This window comes from Cydia fagiglandana, chromosome 2, assembly GCF_963556715.1.
Source record: "Cydia fagiglandana chromosome 2, ilCydFagi1.1, whole genome shotgun sequence".
NCBI lineage: Eukaryota > Metazoa > Arthropoda > Insecta > Lepidoptera > Tortricidae > Cydia > Cydia fagiglandana.
The window spans coordinates 216,740-231,691 of record NC_085933.1 but is presented as its reverse complement, the minus strand read 5'-3'; the positions used below and the strand labels follow the sequence as shown (position 1 = coordinate 231,691).

Here is a 14,952-nt window from a genome sequence, read left to right as displayed (position 1 = left end):
TAGTCACGTCACGTCAGACAGTTGACAGTTGTCATTCTCGATATGTCCATTCAATTGTCATTGTCAAAAAATTCGATGATTGATGATTGTTTGTCAAAGGCAATAGTTGAAAATAGGTCAAGAGTTTCATTGAATTGAAGAAGATATACATAAGAAAACCATACATTCATTGAAATTAAAAATAATCATAACGCTGCTCAATAAAATTATTTTAATATGACTACTTTATGTTGTGATATTGCCATTGCATTGCTGAGTGGTATGGTAACACAAGCAAATATTTTCTTGTCTATGATAGAAAATAAATTCATTCAACGCATATTGCGTTCAATACAGTTTTTTTTATCCGTCGAGAATGTATAGAAATCCGATTATAGGACTATGCCACGAAGCGTGTTATCGACGTTTGAATACGTACATCGGAATACAAAAGTTTTGTGACTGCAAGCAATAGAACGAGACGTCTGCAATATGTCGGACTATTTGGAAATATTTTTAGATTAAGCTTAGCTTAGTACTCGTGTATATAACTAATTCAAAGGTTTATTTTAGTATAATCGACAGTATGCAAGATATTTGACAATCAATAATCCGAGGTAAGTCCCGTTACTGCGCGTTAACAATACAATGTATTCATTTCTTTCTTCCTCGTTCATAATGCTCGACTTTTTATGTCTCAGTGGCCTTTATCTCGGGGTTTTGTTTTCTTTTGTCCTCTGTTTGCACTTTAAACGAGTTTGTGTAACCCGAAATCGGTGATCGCGATCGTGATATTTATATAAAGTTATTTTGTGACAGATCGATAAGAAGAAGAGCTGTGCGAGATTGGAGAAGGTCTCGGCCGTATGCTCGGCTCGCGTGTAGTAGGCGATGCGCGTGAAGGCCGCCGCGACGGTCTGACAGCGCGCGAGCCTCCGCCGCGAGCGCGCGACTGACAACATGGAGCAACTCGTGCAGTGCCCCGTGTGCACCCTCTTTCTCCACAATGGCATGTCCCTGGAGTCTCACCTCGACACCCACCCTAAAGACCAAGTTATCAAAGCCCTGTGCAACCTATCTGCTAACAATGTCGGTTTTGGAAGCCGGACTTCCACACCCGCTCACTCGGAGCGCTCCTACAGGAGCAGGTCAAGGACTCCCGCGGAGGACAGCCCTCGGTGGAGTGGCCGCAGCATCGACAATGAGAGATACTGGCGACGGACCCCCAGCAGGAGTTCCAAGACCCCTGTATCCAGTATTGCTAGAAATGCAACACCATCAGATATGCAAATGGGCGACATCAACTTTGAAAATAATTCCAATAATGCAACATCTAGCCCTTACCCAGCTATGTCATTTATGAAGCCTGACAAGTCTAGTCAGCCCTTCTTGCAGAATGTTCCCGGGCCAGAGTTTGATCCACAATATGTGTACTACCCGGACCAGCAGGAGGACAAGGAGATCAAGTATTCACGCAGTGCTGAGTACAGTGCCATAGACAACACTAGCAATGTGTTTACATATAACATGCCATCCGTGGCCCCGGCGCCTAAGCTACAGACGGCCCTGATGTCTGCTGGCTCAGGCTCCCGCAGAAATAATGACCTTGTAAAGTTACTTCCTAAACCTAATAATATACTTGTTAAGGCCAATGTGGGAGGAGTGCAATATATTACACCTGGAGTGAAGCCCATGCACCTGGTAGTGCCCACTGCACCTACATTTGTACAGAAGAGTGTTCAAAACAATATGATTGTGTCAGGGAGTATACCCACCAGCCAGATCATGGAGCCCAAGTCTGTAGCGCCACCACTAGCCAGCAGCACTAGTACATTCAACCATTTGTCAACGGGCACTTTTACTCCAGGCACTACAGTGGTCACCCAGAACTCACAGATTATCTACAGGGAAATGGTACACAATATAGATGGGAAACCTTTCATTTCTAGCATGCCCGCAGTGCTCAGTGGCCATGACAATGTGACTAATGTAGCAGCCACTAGCTCTGTGTACCAGAATGTCATGGTTGTAGATCAGTTTGGCAACACATCTTGTATGTACACCACTCCTCAGCAGATTCTGTCCAAGCAATGCAATCCACCAGTGTATAGCGAAGTGTCCATGAGTAACCTAGAGAAATCACTGTCCAATCCTAGCAATATTAGTAATGAATCCAATAAAACATTGATAATTGAAGTGGGCCCCATAGTGGGGCCGCCGGTAGAAGTGTGCACCACCAGCACTAACACAAGCACCTCGCAAGCTTCTCAGACGGTTTCAGACATTGCCACCACACCGGGCCTAGAGAAACAAGTAGAAAGGAATGACACACCTGGATCTACTAAGGGACTAAAAATTCTTAGCAATATTAAGGTGGAAGTACCAGTACAGCATCACAAAAATTTGCTCAATACCATTGTAGACCTCACAGGAACCCAGGAGCCTGAATACTCTGAGCGAGCCGCCTCTCCAGAGCGGATCCTGCCTGACTTTGAGGACAACCATCACAGCCTGTCCGGGGACTGTCTGCAGCCCACCACTAGTAATGATAGCATAGTTTCAAATACATTCTCTGTGATAAAAAACGTCGGGAATCCTCCCTCGTACAAAGACTCAGTTTCCAAGTCTTCTGTTGTAGATAATAAAATTGATAACGAATTTTCTGATAGCTGCCCCATGCCCGATCTCATTTGCAACGAAAAGCCGTCGATATCGCCGTGCAGCGAGCTCTCAGAGAGCGGGGATAACTCCACCGACAGAATTTCTATATCGCCGAAGCCTGAAACGCCGCCAGCTCCCGTAGAACCGCCCATAGAGACCACTAAACCACCTCTGAAGCCTTCCTTCAGGCACACACCTCTAAGACTGAACAATATCTTTGTGAAGAAGCATAAAAAGATTTTAGAAATTAAGAATTCCAAGAGTTTTACCGTGACGCCGTGCAGCAGTAAAGACCTGCAAGTGGGGCCGTCGTCGCCGGCGCGCCCGCCCGAGAACTTCACCATGAATAAAATTCACAGCATCGACATGAGCGAAAAAGAAAGAGGCGAGACCTTGCAGACCATCACTGTGGAAGTATGCAACGACAACGACAGCCAGCACGAGTTCGACGCGGACACGGAGGAGCAGTCGATGGACCTGGAGCCCGTGGCGTGTTCCAGCATCCGCGACTCGAGCCAGCACTCGTCCGTGCAGGTGAAGGAGGAGATCAACTCCAGCAACGAGGGCGGCTTCAGCAACGACCGCGGGCTCGCGCCGCTCGAAGCCATGCGCCCCATCAACGTGATCGCGTACGGCGCCATGGCCGAGTTCGACGACGAGTCCAATCACAAGGAGTTGCTGGAGCTCGAGGCCTCCTCCAAGAACAAGCAGTTCGTGAGCATGATGAACGACAACTACTTCGGGGACAACATCTACGCGGACTACTTCACGCCCGAGCGGGAGGCGTTCGAGGCGCGCGAGAAGGACGCGTACCTGTGGGGCTCCGGGCAGCGGGACGGCGAGTTCGTGCTGCCCACCTTCATCCACGAGAGCTACAAGATCGCGGACAGCGGCGCCGACTACGCGGAGCTGCGCGAGCGCGACGCCAAGCCGGCCGCCGTCGGCGACGAGCGCCGCGCCGCGCACGACAACCCCGACATGGAGTCGCCCTGGACTGGGGTAACGACACATTCATTCTTCATTTTTATACAATTTGAGCTTCTCTTGAAATGCAGGACCCCAGTTTGCTATTAAACACATGTGATAAGTGGATCCAGAATCCATTGTTCCTTCTGAACATATCGCCATGTATAGAGGCTGTTGTTGTGAGGACATCATATCTGAAATCAGTTTAGATGCGTTCGCCGTAAATATGTTTCTTACTTGAAAATGTACGTAAATGTACTAGCCTCTCACGTTGAATTCTCCTTAGGTCTCAAGTCAGTCGAATCTAAAGTGGGTCGAGGTCTCAGACAGTCATTAAGTTTTGGGTCTGCCACAATGGCCGAGAGAAAGCATTGAATAATAATGAACTCGTAGTTACGTAAACTGCTCGTGTATCGAATTATTTTAAATGGCTAACTGTACCTTTATTAACTTAATTTATTTAGACTTTTACTATACCTACAAAAAACTGTTAAGTATATGGATATTTATTTGTCCCAAGTTGGCCAAGTTTACCAACTTTGGTCTAGTTATAAAAGTTAAACTTATTTTTTGGTAGTTATTTAGAGATTTAGACTATGGCTGTATGTACTTCTGCCGTGCTGCGAAATGTGGACGAGGACAACCGCACCGAATAAAATTAGTCAGCGGTTACTGACGCACTCTCAGTTCTCAGATTTCCTTATTATGGCAATTCACCGTCTTCCTATACGATACGACTGTATCGAGTTTACATATTTAGTATCATTTGCCCCTGAACTCCGACAGGGCCGTTGCTAGAGGATCTTCTTTATTAAGTCAATGCTCCATTTTAAATAGCCAAAGCCTAAAAAAATAAAAAACAGCGTTCATATCTACCCTATTTGTAATTAATTCTGTCCTACTTTACTTTAAATACAATCGATCCAAGATACTACCTCAAATTTAAGAAACTTATTTTTCTTTCCGAGCGCTTATTTCCGAAAATATCCGCCTTATCAAAAAATTATACGTCTTATGCGTTGCGTTTTACCTTTGAATGCCTAAACGGTGCGTCAAACGTACGTATTAGGGGTGCACCCGATCTTTTGTCTCAATTTCACGGGACTTAGTTTAAAACAGGCCAAGTGCGAGTCGGACTCGCGCACGAAGGGTTCCGTACCTTCCGTACCATTACATTATGGTGACAGTACGAGGTTTTATATAAGATCGGCTCCTTTTGGACTGGAATGATATGAATAATTATAACAAGACTGAGATACCTGAGTTTTACTAGACAGGGTGCCTCGATCAGGGTGATCCAAGCGTCGGAGTAGTAACAGCATAGTGGTCGTATTGCAGATGTACCGCGAGGTGGCGGCCGAGGGCTACGACCTGCTGGCCCGAGAGAGCTGGCTGTCCGACGCCGAGGATACACAGTCTGCAGAGAAGACGGATTGTTTGTCAGTACCTACTTATTCTGTATTCTGTAATTTACATTAAATATTTGTAATAGTTCGCTACCGGACAAGGGTTCTGTCTCAAGGAGGAAACACGATCGGAACCGGGAAGAAACTAAGCTAGGTACATAAATTTGTAACCATCGATATTACAAACGGACGCTTTTTTACAATTCCTTTAATTACAGACACTTCTGCTTAAAAATGCAAGTATGTGAATCGGCACGGGACCGCCGGACGGACCTCTGGAAGGAGTTTGTCGGGCGTGGCTTTAACATTAGTTTGTTACGACAGGGAGCCGGGTCGGAGTGCGGCGCGGGCGGTGACGTGCGCGCTGTGCCGCGCGGCGTTCGCGTCGCGCGCCGAGCTGCGCGCGCACCGGGCGCTGCTGCACGCGCATGCGCACGCGCACGCCGCCGCCGCGAGCGCGCCGGGCGGCTCGCGCAGCGCCACCTACCGCCGCGCGCCCGCCATCAAGCAGGAGGACAAGCCGGCGGTCGCGCCGCCCACGGGTAGGTACCCACCCGGGCGGGGTCGTGTGATGTACCGCCTAATACCGCCTACCTATGCGAAATAATGTGACGAGGAGGAAGGGGGATCTACGAAATAGAAATTTTGTGTGATGTAAATAATGGATGACCCCATAGTGTGCTTACATTTTTTTGGCTTTCCATCGGAGCGCGTGACGCTTGAGGAACCTTCTCTGACATTTTATCAGTATTTAGTAGCCGAACAAATATGAATATTTTCAGAAACGGACACGCTTTTGCTACCGGACTCTAAGGAAGCCCTAACATCGAGCATCTTGTACCCGGGCGGGCTGGAGACCAAGCCCGTCATCATCAAGCAGGAGCCGCGGCGGCGCCGGAGGGACCACACCTGCCCCACCTGCAAGGTATTGTTGCCGTAAGGCGCCACACAGTTGCAGACAATCTCATCGATCATAAGTTTGTAAAAGTAACTAGCTTAATCTGGCTCTCTTTATCGGCAAAGAAATATCGAATAATAAATAGTAAGTAACTTCTCAGCTCTCAGGGATCTAATTTGTCAGGCAAAGACGGGCTTGAAATGGGTCACCCGTTGACTACGGACGGACGCTGTAAAGGGTTCGAAACGTTGGGATGTATTATCAATTCACTGTACGCTTTATACCTAATCCGTTTAAATAGTGTTTTTTCAAACCAAAATTAACTATAGCGATGAACAAAGACAATATGAACGGGCTTGAAGTTTTAAATTTAGATTGAAAGTGTTGACACTGTTGCCGCGAGCGCGGTTTGTGTCCGAATGAGCGCTGCACAACGACACCTCGGGTGAGACGAGCTGAGGTGAGCGGCACGTGTCTGTAAGAATGACACTAATTTGTTAGTTGTGTTGGTACACAGGTGGACCAGGGGTCGGAGGCGGCGTTCACGGCGCACCTGAAGCAGCACCCGCTGGAGTGCCTGCAGTGCGGCAAGTGCTTCTTCCGGCGCGCCAACCTCGCTCTGCATCTCAAGACGCACCAGGGCATCAAGAACTTCAAGTGAGTCCCCGCTCCGATCTCACTGATTATGAATTAAAAGGTATTTGGATTGGGCAAACTGAGTAGTTGTCAATGTCATAGATTACCGGTGTTACAAATTCAGTTTTTACCCAATACAATCCCGTTGGGTCTGGCCGAGTAGGTAGTGACCTGCCTATGAAGCTGATGGTCCTGGGTGCAGTTTCCGGTAAGAGCATTTTTGTGTGATGAACACAGATATTTGTTCCATAGTCATGGGGTGTTTGTGTATTTAAGCATTTATATTATATTATTTATATTGTTGTCTTACTGAGTAGTGAGTACCCACAACGCAAGCCTTCTTGAGTCTACTGTGATGGGGATTAGTCAATTTGTGTAAGAATGTCCAATACATATCTATTTATTTTATTTAAAATGATTTTTATTACTGTTTAATAAAAAAAGTATCGTGTAGAGTCCGTCTAAGGCCTAAGTTAACTTTGCACCGACTTGGACAGAACAAAGTGTGGGAGTGTCATTACAAACTTAACAAATTTGTCAGTAACACATTCACTGCCAGCGACCCTCTATGCGAGTTCTCTGTTCATAGGCGCTTTTCGCTACATACAGTTTATCGGTTGCGTTACGCTCGTAGCGCGTAGCTCGCGCGGGTACTGAATATGTTAATGATCATTATGTGTAGTAATTCTCCGACATTGTGCAGATGCGAGGTGTGCGAGAAGCGTTTCCTGACGCGCCAGAAACTGCAAGAACACCACAACACCCACACGGGCCGCGCGCCCTACAAGTGCACTGTCTGCGACGAGACCTTCCGCCGCTACTCCAACATGGTGCAGCACAGGTAATTGTACACACACACTCTCACACACACACGCACACACACATACCTCAAACTGCAAGGATACCACAACATCATGGTGCTGTGGTGTTATTGCAGTCACGCTCCGTGATTGTTGAGCTATTTAAGCCCGATTTAGACGATGCGATTTAGCGGCTCGGTCGGTTGAAGTGGACGTAAGCAACAGTCCGCAATGTATCTAAAAGCAGCCCTTAGGGTTCTGGCTAAATTGGACATTTCATAGCGTAAGTATAACAACAACCAATTTAGCTAGGATAGGACCCAATATGGCTCAACAATCACGGAACGTGATTGTACATGCCGATCCTACTGTGTCCGCCGTCAGTATAACGTCTCGAGTCTCAACAACTGTGACGACTTTTATTTAAAAAAAATCCAGGATCGCCATTTTGGAATTAATTTGACATATTTTCGACATTTGCACCATTGAAAACCTCGAAATCGACCTCGAACATTTTTATTATGAGAAGGGCACGACTGTAATGTTTTTAATATATAATCTGCATCTCTAAAAATGAGAAAATGAATACTATCACTAACATTACGATTAGCTTTAATAAATTATAGCCGCCACCTTTAAATGTATCGTTTTAAATGCACTAATTTCGTAGCAGTCGCGTTCGCTCTCTATGTTATAATGAGTCTTTGGTCGTATTATCGGGCAGCAGACTGACCCCCCCCCCCCCCCTCGCCCCTCCCCCGCAGAGACCGGCACCACCTGCACAAGAAGCGGCTGGTGCGCGACTTCGTGTGCGCGTGCGGCGCGGTGTTCCACTCGCGCGCCAAGCTGCGCTGGCACGCGGAGACGCACGCCGCGCGGCCGCACTCGTGCCCCGCGTGCGGCGACAAGTTCCTGCACCGCGCCAGCCTCACGCGCCACGTGCGCCGCGCGCACGACCCCGCCTACACCGACGCGCGCCGCCCCGCCCAGCGGAACGTGCCCTGCCCCGTCTGCAAGCAGGTAACCCACCCTACACCACCTGCACCGGACCGGCTGGCGCGTGTGGACTCGAGCGCTTAGGCCAGTCAAATCTTACAAAAAAATGTCCTAAAAAAACAATGCGTGATGTAGTTCTGTATTTTTTGTATATTGTTTGGAGTCCTTGGAGGAATGTGAGACTATGTTTTGCAAGCAAAAAAAAGTTGTGCTCTCTGCGTAATTTGCGAAAAACTGCAAAAATTTCGGACCTTTTTCAGATTTTACAGTTTCATCATAAAACTATGGGTTTTTGGTCGTAACTTGCTATGTAATGTTGAAAGAATATTAAATTCGGAACAATTTAAGCCCATAAACAGCGCCGTATGTCAAATAGTTCTTGAGATATGGGGCTTTAAAAAAAGGGTATTTTTTTACTTGGAATGAAATTTCAAGGTTTTCTTATATTTTAAGACAAATATCGGCACAACCGCTCATACATGATATATATTGCAATAAATAAAGTTGTAGCAAATTTAATTACCTTTCATTTAAGTGCTAGAAAAAGTCAGTAAGTCTTACAGTTCTCTAGTTATCGTAAAAAAAATGAAATTGCTATAATGGGGAAGGCAACGAATGTATTGTTTAAGGCATTGTCAAAATCCCTTCAAAAAGGCAGTACCATCGTCGAGAATGCAATCTACGATTATCTTTTACCGGTTTCCCCGATGGCAGTAGAGCGACGTCGGAGATCAACCATTTTTAAAATGCACCCCCCTCTTCAGCACTTCATTCATTCAATAATGAAATCAAGACACAATCTGTAGTTTGGCTTGTTTCTCGGCTCCACTTTTTGGTTGTAGCCATAGATCCCACGATGCCGATTCCGATTTAACAATTTTATATGATTTGAACTTGTTTTGATACGACCAACCTTGACAATAGTTCACGGTAATTGGCGTCGTGTTGGTGAAACACACTGAAATTACTGGAAGTTATGTCATTAGTATCTAGCTCGCGCTCGCTTATTGGTGCTCTTGAGTGAACTTTGAGTCGTGGTAATACAAGATCACGATAATATCCTAATCGTAACGTAATGATTCATCAGAATCAGCTACCATTACCCACTCTAGGTATACGTTTGTGTTATAATCCACGGGTTTTAACTAGCAATATCCTATTACTACTTAACTAGTCTTTAGTAGATAGGTGTATAAACTGACAAGCCAAATCATTAATAGAAAAAGAACTGAACGAAACACGTAGGTAAGTAACGGATTGCATACATTTGTTTCACATCGGTAAACTTACACACCGGTGTCTCTAGCCCTTGACACGCGTATAAGCGATATTAATAATGAACTACAGCATCATGTTTAGTAACTGGCGTGAATTACATTGGCGTGTTGGCTTTGGGCGAGCTTTTATAAGATAATTAAAGAGAATATTAATTAAGTTAAGATTAAAAAACCGGTTTTTAACACCCTAAATCGAATAAATTTCCAAATATTTTTAGTTAAATGCCTATATCTACAATCCGAAAAAGTTTCACTTGTATCGTGGTTTAATAAAACCACACAATTACTTTTTTTCTATTGATAAATTGACACATTTACTTTCCAATTATTTTTATTTTTATACTATAAATACATTTATACAGTAAATATTACTAGTGAAAGAGGTATTGCTAGTTACTACCCGTGGATTGACAACTCTCTGAGCAGTAGCTCCACATTCATTTAACCTTAACAACCATTGGAAATGAATTTGTAATTTATTGTGTAAATTCGGTAAACCATTGAAGAAGTTTTAATATACTGGTTATATGACAAGACTGAGTCACATAAATGCCCTATAACTAAACGTTTACCTAGAGTGGGTAATCCTAGCTGATTCTGATGAATCATTATGTTACGATTAGGATATTATCGTGATCTTGTATTACCACGACTCAGAGTTCACTCAAGAGCACCAATAAGCGAGCGCGAGCTAGATACTAATGACATGACTTCCAGTAATTTCAGTGTGTTTCACCAACACCACGCCAATTACCGTGAACTATTGTCAAGGTTGGTCGTATCAAAACAAGTTCAAAATCATAACAAATTGTTAAATCGGAATCGGGCATCGTGGGATCTATGGCTACAACTAAAAAGTGGAGCCGAGAAACGAGCCAAACTACAGATTGTGTCTTGATTTCATTACTGAATGAATGAAGTGCTGAAGAGAAGGTGCATTTTAAAAATGGTTGATCTCCGACGTCGCTCTACTGCCATCGGGGAAAACCGGTAAAAAATAATCGTAGATTGCATTCTCGATGATGGTACTGCCCTTTTGAAGGGATTTTGACAATGCCTTAAATAATACATTAGTTGCCTTCCCCATTATAGCAATTTCATTTTTTTACGATAACTAGAGAACTGTAAGACTTACTGACTTTTTCTAGCACTTAAATGAAAGGTAATTAAATTTGCTACAACTTTATTCATTGCAATATATATCATAGTATGAGCGGTTGTGCTGATATTTGTCTTAATATATAGGGAAACCTTGAAATTTCATTCCAAGTAAAAAAATACCCTTTTTTTAAAGCCCCATATCTCAAGAACTATTTGACATATGGCGCTGTTTATGAGCTTAAATTGTTCCGAATTTAATATTCTTTCAACATTACATAGCAAGTTACGACCAAAAACCCATAGTTTTATGATGAAACTGTAAAATCTGAAAAAGGTCCGAAATTTTTGCAGTTTTTCGCAAATTACGCAGAGAGCACAACTTTTTTTTGCTTGCAAAACATAGTCTCACAGTCCTCCAAGGGCTATAAACAATATACAAAAAATACAGAACTACATCACGCAATGTTTTTTTATTGTAAGATTTGACTGATGTATAGTGCTAGCGGGAGTAACGGGTCAGGCGTCGTCAACCTATTTTTAAAGAATATTTACTATTATTTGTCTGTCTTTCCATATCTAGGAAACCGTAAAATTAACTTATAATTTAGTTAACATGACACGACAGCGTAAATTCAACAAAAAATCATTACAAAGACAATTAATAATTTTGCTTTAATTACCGAATCTGAAATCCCCATAAGTACATAATAAATAGATGTGTATGAAAGTTGAGTGGTGTGTATGTGTGTGTGTGTGTGCAGGTGTACCTGCGGTCGAACCTGCGCGCGCACCTGCTGACGCACTCGGGCAAGCGGCCGTACGTGTGCGTGGTGTGCTCGAAGGCGTTCACCACCAAGTGGAACCTGAAGCTGCACCGCTGGACGCACGCGTCGCGCTCCGCCAAGCCGTACAAGTGCACGCTCTGCAAGGGCGCCTTCATCCGGCACTCGGAGTACGTGTCGCACATGAACGCGCACAAGGCCGTGCGCCCCTACACCTGCAACTACTGCGGCTGCCAGTTCATCCGCAAGTACAACTGCCAGCGGCACGTGCGCGAGCACGAGACCGCCAAGCGGTACGTGTGCAAGGTGGCCGAGTGCGGCAAGTCCTTCCACCGCTCCTACTACCTCGCCGAGCACATGAAGGTGCACAGCGGCGCGCGCCCCTTCGCGTGCGGCGTCTGCGGCAAGCTCTCCGGCAACAAGTCCAACCACAACAAGCACGTGCGCATACACCACGCGCGCGAGCCCGTCGCCAGCGAGGCCTAGGGGCCGAGCGAGCGCCGGGGCCGAGGGGCCGGCACGGAACGGGGACCTGCTTCAGTGCAGGGTTCGTTGCTATGCGGTCGCAAATCGCGGATTAATTTGTACTGTTTTAAACCCATGTTCTGTCTCAGAAGGAGTCGATTTCAGCCTTCATTTTGGAATAAATCATATTACGAGTAATTACTCAAACTTTTCCGTTGCAAAATCAGTAAAATAGTAATCGGTTAGTTCATGCTGTAGTCGAAATAACTTCCTGCGCAGATAAAAAAATATTTTCAAATACGCATTCATAACCTGTACTTGAGACACTTGAAATGGTTAGCCTCATCTGTCTGTAGCTAGATATTGACTCGATATAATAAATACAATAAGGCCCACTTGCACCATCCCACCAAGCGGTTAAACCGTTAACCTAGTGTCAAATTGTATGGGTAACCATGGCAACTCCAAGTTTAACCGGTTAACCCCGGGTTAGTGAAATGGTGCAAGTGGGCCTAATTCTTATAAAACCTACCAGTTGGTTGTTTAGCTGCTATCTCTAAAACAGAATGAGCAGAAAAAAATGTTTTGCTCAGTATCCACCAAACCAGAGTGGCCTTATTTTAGTTGATTAGACTTTCAGATTCTTTTAAGGTGTGATTTACCTCAAAGTATGCATTTCTTGCCTATTTTCTTACAGTAAACCATTATAATAGTTTGAGTTTAGCTCCGACGACGTAACGATTCTGTTCGTCATCGTTCCTCCGCTGAAGCACCGCCCCTCTCCGGCCGACGTCCGGCCACTTGTAAATATCTAGTTAAAATTGAATTTGAATTGTAAACTGTAAATACAGGACCAAGTGTACATGGGCGGAGCATGTTACTTACGTAGGTGCAGTCCACCGCGGCGGCCGCGCGACATGTCACGCGACACATATCGGAGTGTACTATGTTCATACCAAGTAAATAAGCTATGAAAAAGTAGAATCAAAATATCATGGAAAAAAATCATGTTTCATGATATGATTCTTTTCCAAAGGAGGCTATCGTGTGTTACATCTGTGTTTATTACTGGTATATCCTACACTATTGTTGAATGATCTTAGTTCTTATAATATTGTGAGGTTTTCTGCACATTGTCGGTTGTGAACAAGGTGGCGCTGCAATAAAGGTGCAATTAGAAACAGCCTTGGTCGACGACTAACAATGTGGAGAATGTTGATTGATGCAGTTGATACGACTGACATGTTGTCAGTTATATCATATCAAGGTTTACGTGTGTCGCGAGTGTCATGTCGTATGTGGTGTGTCGCGTCGCGTCGTGTCGCGTCGTGCCGTGTCGCGCGGCCGCGGTCTCGTGCGACGACCGTGTGTAGGGTATGTTTAGTCCGATCAGGGCATTTCGGTGAGGTACCCCGCTCGTACTAACGTTATTTATTTAAGGATCAAGTCATTGCTGATGATGACTTTAGCAATTACTTTACACAAATGAAGTTCATTTACCTCAAGTTATGACATTGCAGAAATATCGAAACGAATATAATACTTGCCAAAAATATCAGTCAATATTATAACGTGGGAGGATATGATACAAGTCTGGTACATATTGCAAATGTTACCGTAGCAATGAAACGCATGTCAAACAAGACTTGTGTCGCTCCTGCCTGTATCTAGCATACTTAGCTCTGACAAATTGTAAATAAGTAAAGTGGTAACTATTCTATGGAACTTGCTAACTATGTTAACAAACCGCTATATTTAAATTGTCAAAGAATGATGAATTTACTAGTGACTTTTGTTTACATAGCTATAGGCGTCATAGCACAGAATAAATAATAGTACTAAGTACAGAAGACTCACTCTCTAACAAAACGCGTCTGCTACGATCAGCACAAATATGGCCGCCAGGTGGCGACAGCGCCACGCGCGGCTTATGGCAAACCCCGAAATTGGGGCCGAACGGATGTACTTTTAGCTACCTGTAGCAAAGCGACGAAATCGCGGAGTGAGACACGCCTGGTTATAGCAAGTTCCATAGAATGACAAGTTTTCGATTATGAAGCTTCATTTTGTACATGACCCTCCCAAACTGTTCACAGAAAGTAGACTAGGCTCTCCGGCCGGAGCACAAACCTTTATTTACTGTACATACATACTATCTAATTTTGTTATATTTTAATTTAATTATTGTTTAGTTCAATAATGATATTTTGAAAGAGTTACACATGTTCGAGTAGGTATTGTACGTATGATTGAAGCCGCGGCGCGGATGCAAACCGACTAGTGGTGGGGCGTGGGCGCACATTACAACTGATATGTTGGTGGGCTTCAAAAACAAGTCGGCATGCCTATATTTCTTGCGCTACCGTAAAAAATATAATAAAGTATGAACTCATCAGATAACTTGTAATTATACCAATCATAAATCAGTTAATTATGAACTTTTTAAGTATATCTTCTTTTTTCTTAAAATTTATTTTAATCCTCTAAGGAAGCTGACAAAAGTTGATTGATCTAGATTTACACGTTCGTTTTCACTGTAAGTCGGTTATAAATGTGTCACATCTCGTGCACTCGCCACAATAATGAGAAAATACTCTTTGAAAGGTGGCAAAAAAACAGGTGTTAAATAGCGTGTCTTTGTTGTGTGAAAACATACATGACATGAGAGCGTCGCGAGGGGTTATTTGAAACTCCCATGATGATTCATATAGTTCCAAATAGTCCGAGGGAGGTTCGAATAGACCCGCGCGGCGGTGTCATGCATGACATGGTTATCCCCCGAGATTAAAGACAAGTGTGATAAATACAACTACGTGTGAAGCAAGCCTTTAGATAACATATACAGAGTACCTACTTATACTGTATTAGGTATAGTTCCTTGTCCCATGAATGTAACGTGGGACAGGGACAGGTATCGGGATAGTTGGCAAGTGCGAGCGAGAGCACCGCGTCCGCAGCCGACAGGAGCCAAGTGCAATGATTGTT

General features: G+C 44.3%; 1 protein-coding gene across 1 annotated transcript; it reads left to right on the top strand.

Annotated features, from left to right (window-relative positions):
• The first annotated feature begins 271 nt into the window (after positions 1 to 271).
• Positions 272 to 12,001, top strand: LOC134673198 (uncharacterized). The gene is made up of 9 exons (XM_063531152.1): positions 272 to 596; positions 799 to 3,639; positions 4,945 to 5,045; positions 5,337 to 5,554; positions 5,795 to 5,937; positions 6,428 to 6,567; positions 7,250 to 7,387; positions 8,111 to 8,366; positions 11,482 to 12,001. The coding sequence occupies exons 2-9, from the start codon at positions 940 to 942 to the stop codon at positions 11,986 to 11,988; spliced, it is 4,203 nt and encodes a 1,400-aa protein (XP_063387222.1). The 5' UTR covers positions 272 to 596; positions 799 to 939; the 3' UTR covers positions 11,989 to 12,001.
• The last annotated feature ends 2,951 nt before the right edge of the window (positions 12,002 to 14,952 follow it).